Below are 8,804 nucleotides of genomic sequence, written 5' to 3' on the forward strand. Positions count from 1 at the left end.
TGATATATGCAGGATTTTGAATGACATGAAACAAATTTAATTCTTAAAAAAATTAGGAAAATGTAATAAAAACGGTTACTAAAACAAAAACCGTTGTAAATACCTTTCACAAATACCCGCGTATAATATTCAACAATAGGTTTTAAAAGAAGAACCGTTGTAAATACTTTTCACAAATACCCGCGCATAATATTCAACAACAGGTTTTAAATGAAGAACAGTTGTTACTAATAATTTCAACAACGGTTATGTTCCGTATACCCGTTGTTAAAAGTCGTTACAATTTTGGTGGGAAAGATACAACAACGGTTTTTTATATGATAACCGTTGTTATATTATTCCCACCAAATTTTTGACAAACTTTCCACATCGACTTACTCGCAACAACAACGACTCTTAACCGTTGTGAATAATTTCCACAATGGTTTTAGTAAATAACCTAACTGTTGTAAATACCTTTTACAACGGCTGCTTTAACAACGTCCGCTTTTTGTTTTTACAACGGTTTTTACCCGTTGTAAAACCCTGTATCTGTAGTAGTGTTTCTAGGGAATAACAAGAGTTTCTTTCATGAATTCTCAAGTTGTCTAATTATGCGTTTAGTCATATTTCAGTTTATTTTCTCATCTATGTATATAAAGGAGCTTGTATTTCATTTTCAAGTATTTCTAATTTCATAAATACAAAAACTAAGTGTCGAGAACTTTTCTCAAACTTTGAACTCTTGCGAGCATTCCTGTCTTTCTTGCGATTTTTTTTATAAGCAAAGAAAACCAAATTGATCATCCGGAGTAGGACCATCTATCTCATCCTTTCGAATGAGTGAGGTAAGTTGAATCCACTGGCTTTTAAACCACTTCGAAAGAGTTGGGCATAAATGTCCAATAGAAGCCATAAAGTCAACAACTTTGTTGACTTCACAAAAGCAATGCTTAATTATCACTTCATCGAAGAAAATGAAGATCTAATTTTACATCCTTGATAATACTAGAAATTTCCCAAGAATTTGCCAAGTACTACGGATTGAGTTGATAACACATAAATTATCCCCTTCCACTATTAACTTTGAGAATTAAGACTCCTAAGTATTTAGCTGTAATGCTTTCTTTTAAAGCGAGAGCTTCCGCAACAAGAATACTATTAGATATGCACTTTTTTGCTCCTAACAAAATGACTTTACCATTATGATCTCTTATAGAATATCCTAAAGAAACTTTATTCTTATCTATCTTTGATCCGTCAAAATTTAGCTTTAAAAATCAATTTATAGGTTTTTCCCACCAAATTTCTTCCTTAGTAATAGTGTTTCTAACTGACACGTCTTTGTCAGGATTGTTGAAATCCTTATGTCTAATCTCATTCCAAATCTTAATGTTATTATTACATAAAAGAATAAGTTTGCTGATATATTTTTTTTTGGTAGAATGTAAGAATTTTATTAATAATAATGGGCTATTACAAAACTAGTTTATCAACCAAACAACAAAATTATAGAGTGCAAAGTGAAACTCTAATCAACTTACTCAACTTACATTACATTAATTCCACACTAACATTTCCTAGTCTTGTGCATTCTTCCCAGTTGACCTTGGACATCATGTTGTATACGATTCCAAACAACCTTCGGACGCCATACCACATGGTGAAATCTGCAGTGGTTACGAGCCCACCAAACATGGTAGATCAAAGCCATCACTACCAGTGAAACAAACACCCTCTTATTTTTGCTTTGAGCCTGCCACCAGCTCAAAACATTCCTCTCTGGAATGTCTAACCTGCTGCAGCACACATTTCTTACTATAGGGACAAGAGAAAAATAAGTGCTCATGATTTTCTACTGCAGCCCCACAAAGAGGACATGTTATGTCACTGCAATCATTCTGTTGAGTCTATCCAAAGTCAACAGACGAGCTTGAACAAATAACCAACTGATAAACCGATGTTTTGGGATACCAGCAGAGAGCCACACTTGACTATGCCAGTCCACAATGACTTCCTCACTTCCAATCCACTTATAACCTTTAGCTATCAGATATGTACCATCTTTTTCTAACCAGTCATGATGAACATAACCAGGTAGAAGTCTTTCCTTAACTCTGCAAATTCTCTTCCAATCCCAACTGCTGCCTTGAGGTGGTTTATAATCAGTCCAGTCCATACCTTTTAAATAAGTACGATGCACCCACTTAACCCACAGGTGATCTTTCTTATCCATCAACCACCAGACATATTTGCCCACTGTTGCCACATTCCATCTCCTGATATCACAAACTCCCATACCCCCCTGATCTTTAGGTAAACAGACTTGCTTCCAAGACACCAGTGCAGTAGAGTGGGAGTTAGACTCTCCTTTACATAAAAAAACTCCTACAAATGCTCTCTATTTTTGTCATAACACTGGATGGAATAATATAAGTCCTAAGTTTGCTGATATTGATATGGATATTATTAAAAATAATGCCATTTCTGTGGAACCATGCATTCCAGACCAAATAAATACTGAGTACAATCTTAATGAAACCGGCCTTAAGATATAAGTTTTTAAGATGATTAAGTTTCGTTATAAAACTTTGACTTGCAATATTATCATATATTGCAAAATTTGTTTTTGCTAAAATGTAAGCTTTCATTAAAATTTCAATGCAATTACATCACATACGATTTTACATACTTTGAAACAAACTCTTAAGTGCTAATATCACATCAAATGCACTCTACTCAACCACATTGTATCCCTGGGAGATACAATGTGATCTACACATACTGATTCTACTTTGCAAAATGCTCCTGATTTGTGTAGCCAACACTTCAAGTCTGACTACTCGGCCATATAAACGAGCCTCATTCCTTTGCATCCAAATCATATACCAACAAGCTAGAATTGTTTAATTAACTTCAACTTTCCTCAACCTTGACCATCTTCTGCGGGTGATAGTCTGAACCCAATTATGCTGCCCTACCTGAGAACCCAGTCCTGCTGTAACTTCCTACACTAACCTCTGACTGCAGTCCTGGAACAGATGGAGATGAGATTCCCTTTGAAATGTACACACACAGCAGAGATAATCACTTGCTAATACCAACTAATATAGCATGTCTTTCAGCAGCAAAGAATTACTACTCACCAACCAAGCCACAAAAGAGTGTTTTGGCAAAACTAGTCAGTGCAAAACAGGCCTAAACCATTGCACCTCTGGTCTATGTTGTCTGATCCAGTTGTAGCAACCCTTCACAGTATAATTCCCATTACCAATCACCCAAGAATCAGATACAAACCCATCTCTAATAGTGTCTCTGACTTTACAAATCTTCTTCCAATGCCAACTTGCATCAGTTGAAGGAGTGTGATTTAGCCAATCACCATCCTTTAAGTAAATATGGTGGACCCATGTGACCCAACGTTTGTCTGGTTTTACTAATACCGCAGATTTATGAGCTGTTGGGTACTCTATCGAGTAGGGCTTACTCTGTCGAGTAAGTTATATTGGCATTCTAGAGTACGTTCTGCCTGATGGGTACTCGATCGAGTAAGGGCAACTCGATCGAGTAAGTCGGGTTTTATACGGGTTTTGCCGGGTTTTGATAGCAATGCGTGAAATAATATATAAAGCTTGTACGTCAGTTCTTTTTACCTTTTTCCTAAAACCTAAACTTTTTACAAAGAAAACAAAGCAACGTCGATTCTTCTTCTCTCATTGCTATCAAATCTAAGGGCTAGAGTCGTCAGATTTCATAGTTCTTTATACCGTTGAGAACGTCGTATTGTGGGTAAGATCCTAATACAACCTTTATGTTAATTTGTTAGTTTTGGTTAAACCCTAATTGGGTATTTTGGGGGTATTTGGGAGTATTGTTGATGATGGTTTGTAATTGTTTGATTATGTGTGGATAAGAGGTGATTTCGTAGAGGAACGCTTTTGATCTGCTGCTTTTGTTGACTTGTGGTGATTGCTTTCCAGGTAGGGTTTCCTACTCAGTTATTATATACATGATTATGAGATGGTTGTTGGTTGTTGGTTGTTGGTTGTTGGTTGTTGGTTATTGGTTATTGGTTGTTGGCATTTGATTATATCGTAATTGATTTGGTATTGTTGATCTTGTAATTGGTTATTGTTGTTTGTCTGTGGTTCGCGAGGTGAGCCATCGGCTGAGTGGAGTCACTTGCGGGAGTGGCTTCATGCCCTTGATTTCCCCCTTGTGAAACCCGCCACAAGAAGGGATGTGCACATTAAGGAACATGGGTTTTCGCTCGGTAAAGATGAGCGGAGCTTAGGTGGGAACGTCTGCGGTCCCCCACTAGTGGTATAGATTACTGATAGCGATTGGTAATCTGGCAGGACTAGACCTTAAGGCTAGTCAGGTGATTGGTGATATGACGGTGTTGGTGACCGTGTACTAGTTGTTGTATTATCTTATATTATGTATGCAGTAACTGACCCCGTTTAATTATTTTAAAAACTGTAGTGATCCATTCGGGGATGGTGAGCAGTTGTTGAACATGTATGACTTGGATGAACGAGGGATTAGCTGGACATGAGTCACCACAAGTCAACTAGGAGTCTTCCGCTGTTGTGTCGAACATTTTTTTTATTTTAGTTGGATTTTAGTTTGGAACACTTGTATCATATTTTATCAGTTTGGTTTGGCATGTAATCACTTAAACTATTTATTTAATGTACATTATTTGATGATATATTTGATATATATTGCCTCGGGTAACCGAGATGGTAGCACTTTCATGCATTAGGTGGTCTTGGTAAGACACCTTGATGTATGAGGGTATTACATCCAGCCACCAGACCAACTTGCCAATAGTTGCTACATTCCATTTCTGACTATCTTTCAAACCTAATCCTCCTTCTTTCTTTGGGGGACAGATTTTATGTCAGGCCAAAAAGTGGAACTTTATTGTACTCAGCATGCCCCTCCCAAAGAAAATTTCTACAAATTGCATCCACTCTAGTCAAGACACCCTTTGGTAACACAAACATGGATGCCCAGTAATTATACATTGTAACCAATACAGACTCCACCAAAACCAACCTGGTAGCATAAAAAAGTCTCTTGGCCCCCAAAATTCTTGATCTTTTCTACTATTTTATCAATCAGGACAGCACAATCAATCTTTTTCAACCTCCCAGCAGTAATGATCGCACCCAAATACTTAAATGGGATCTTACCTTCTGTAAAACCAGAGATAAAGAAGATATCCTTCTTTAAACCAACTGGGACTCCATTAAAATAAGTTTTAGATTTAGTAGAGTTCATTTTCAAACCAGATACCAAAGAGAATGCAGAGAAAGCTCTAAGTAAGACCATGATGGAAGGACCATCTCCTTTACTAAATAATAAAAGATCATATGCAAACATAACATAGGTTAATTTCAAATGTTTGCAGAGAAGATGATAATGAAACTTAAGCTTCTCAGTGGCACAGGTTAAAATTCTGCTCAGGTATTCCATACAGAAAGTAAATAAGAGGGGAGACATGGGATCTCCTTGCCTCAAGTCCCTTTTACTCTTAAAGAAACCAAATGTATTTCCATTTAAGGCTATAGGAAAGGATGCACTGCCAACACATTTCATTACTAAATTCCTAAATTGCTTAGGGAACTTGAAGGCCTTCTAGTAACTCTTCAACAAACTTCTAACTGACTGAATCATATGCTTTCATGAGATCTATTTTGAACATTCACCTGGGAGCAAGATTTCATGTTGTACATTCTTATTAGATCTTGGCAAACAAGAATATTCTCAATGATGCTCCTTCCTTTAATAAATCCTCTTTGGTTTACACTAACCAACTCAGACAACACTTTGGATAATCTGTTACAAATCAGCTTGGAGATGCACTTATAGACTACATTGCAGTAGGCAATAAGTCTAAATTGAGTGACTGAGTAGGCATTTTGCACTTGGGAATGAGGGTAAGGATAGTAGTATTGAGCTGCTTCAAAAGTGTAATACCCCGTATTTTATTACCTTGTTCAAACGCTAGTCAACAGTAAATGGGTAAATATATTTTATAAATATATATTTTGTATTATTTATACGAGTTATGCATGAAACAGAATAATAATAATAATAATAATAATAATAATAATAATAATAATAATAATAATAATAATAATAATAATAATAATAATAATAACAAGTTGTAATAGTAATAATACGATATGCGTATACGTATACATATACTCCACCTCACCTTATATACTCCACCCTTATCCACCCTACCCTTATCCATCATCTTATGCACACAAAAATCTCAGCACAATCCACCAAAACATGAGTGAAGAGAGAAGAGAGAAAAAGGAAGAGAAAATGGAAATTTTGTCCCTCCCTCGAGATCGTAAGGTAATACCGTCTTAAACTAGTTTATATATTATTTAATTAATACCATTGACCCGCCTTGACCCCGACTCACCTCTGACCGTCATTGAAAACCCCGTTGACCACCAAAAATTGAGTTTGACCGACTTGTTAAATGGTTATTTGTTGTTATTGTGTGACCGTCTTGAGATTGATTTTTAACCCCTATTTCATGGCCTACTTTGGGGGATCTTGGGTGGTCCTTGTCATGTATTGAGAGGGGGTTATAGTGGTGGTCATAGGTGGCATTTGGGTGGTAGAAAATGAGGTTGGAAAGGGTTATACGGGTTGGTTTGTGTTTGTTGTGTCGTGTAGTTGTTGTTGCTGTTGGCTGCGGTTGTCATAGCTGGTGGTGGCTGCTAGTGGCAGCCAAGGGTGTGGGGTCATGCCATAGCTAGCGTGGTGGCTGCATTGGTGGCGCAAATGGTGGTGTTTGTGCGGGTATTTGTAAAGTGTGTTGTGTTGTTGTGGTGGGGCTGTTGTCGGGGTTGTTGTTGCCGCTGTTTGGGGTGTTGGCCGTGTCCCACCACGGCTGGTGGTGGTGGTGGCCATGGTGGCAGCAGGAGGAAGGTGGTCGTCGCGGTCAAGGAGCGGTGTTTGGTGGTTGTTTTGCGGGTACAAGCACACAGTTCAATCGTATATTTGTATGAGTGGTTGTGAATGTTTGAGTGGAACTCGAGACAGGTTTTAATTATTAAACAATGAGTATGAGTTGGGATTCAAACCATGTAATTAGCGGGAATCAAGTCGGGATTTGAATTTAATTATATTGTTATATAATCATATTAGTAATTAGATTAAATTAGTAATTGCGTATTTAATTTAATTAGATTAGTTAGTAATTTTATTTAATTATTATATTTAGGTGACGTTTTTTGTGGAAGATTATTGTTAGCCGGATTACTTACAGAGTATGCTAAAAGGTAGGTTTATCCTACTCAGTTTCAATATTGTGTTTATTTGCTAAATGAGTCATTTGTTATCAATTGTATTGAATGAGTCGGTAATTGGCATGCTATATGGTATATTACATTTATTGTGTTGTCTTGTATGTTGGAGGACATGGAGGTTTGATTGGTTATTTTTTGTATGGAGACGGAAGACGGTTGGGAGACCCAACCGTCTTCCGCTTAAGTTGGCTCTTGGAGCTTCCCACTCCAAGAGGGATGTGCACATTAATGGCTTGAGTCACGGAGGGACTCGTGTGGTTGAGACACGACGTCTGGCAGGGGATCCGGTTGGCTTCAGGACCCGGTACGTCTTGGCGTGTCCCGGTACCAGTGTGGTTGTTGGTATTTCTGGGCGTGTCTCGGTACCGGGGTGGTGGTTGTTGGATAGTGTGTCATTCATATCATAGTCATGTTGCATATTCACACATTTGAGTCGTGTCACGCTTTATTTATTGAAACTGACGTTTTTGTGTCTGTGTAATTGTCATCTATTTCCGGGGTGGCCTGTGTCGATCCATATGATATTTTCGATCATATGGGAAGCAGGTTGAGTACATGTTTTGCTTGTTCACATGATCGGGATTCGGGCCGCGCTACGTACTTTGAAGTCGAGTACTTTGCCACTAGGTGGATGATATAGTCATAGACGAGTTATATTTCATTATTTATTTGTTTATGGTTTGTAAGCCCTAAAATCGTTATTTATAATAAATGTTTCTTGATTGTATCTCCGATTTACCGCCTCGGGAAACCGAGATGGTAACATCTCCCAATTACCTTGGCCGGGTAAGAAGGGAGTGTTACAAAGTGGTATCATAGAGACGATTTTGGAACCTAAACCAATGAACCAAAATGAACATAGGTGTGTAATAAAATGAACCCAATATGAGTACAATAGGTCGATTTTGGGTGAGAAGGATCCTTCGTTTCAAAACTAGATCCTATTATTTCGGTTGGTCACTACGTGGGTGGTTATGAGTTGGGAAACATGAAGTAATATGTTATATGATTATGCTTGTGTTATAGTTTTGTTGAACATCTTGCATGATATATAGGTTGTGTGGTAAATGATAATATGTGATAGTTGAAATGATTGAATTAGAATGCCTATTTGAGTGAGATATATGTGGTACGAGTAGAAAATTGTTTCATGTGAAATGTATTCATTTGTACGAGTGTTGCGTGTTTGAGTATGATGAGTTTTGAAGCCATAATTTGCATAGTTGATAGGCTTCTTGTATGATATACTTGTTCATATGATGTGTGATAACATGTAGAAGTTGGATGAAAGTAACGATATGTATGACATGTTTGAGAATTTTATTACGTGTTAGTGGGTGAGGGGCAGTAGCCCCATTCTTTGGCATGTTAATACCGCATCTATGTTTGGATTTCACTAGTGCTATAGTTAGAGTGTGATCGGTAATGATTTTTAGTAGAATAGTCACTAGTATAAGAAAAGTACTTCTTAGTCGAAAATTA

The 8,804-nt window shown here is 37.4% G+C and overlaps 1 protein-coding gene across 1 annotated transcript; it reads right to left on the reverse strand.

Annotated features, from left to right (window-relative positions):
• Nucleotides 1-1,861: 1,861 nt before the first annotated feature.
• On the reverse strand, nucleotides 1,862-5,586 carry LOC141649617 (uncharacterized). Its single transcript, XM_074458301.1, has 4 exons — nucleotides 5,044-5,586; nucleotides 3,192-3,365; nucleotides 2,961-3,036; nucleotides 1,862-2,289 (listed from the first exon to the last, which is right to left on the reverse strand). Exons 1-4 carry the CDS (start codon nucleotides 5,584-5,586, stop codon nucleotides 1,862-1,864), a joined length of 1,221 nt encoding a protein of 406 aa, XP_074314402.1.
• Between the last annotated feature and the right edge of the window lie 3,218 nt (nucleotides 5,587-8,804).

This window comes from Silene latifolia, chromosome 3, assembly GCF_048544455.1.
Source record: "Silene latifolia isolate original U9 population chromosome 3, ASM4854445v1, whole genome shotgun sequence".
Lineage (NCBI taxonomy): Eukaryota > Viridiplantae > Streptophyta > Magnoliopsida > Caryophyllales > Caryophyllaceae > Silene > Silene latifolia.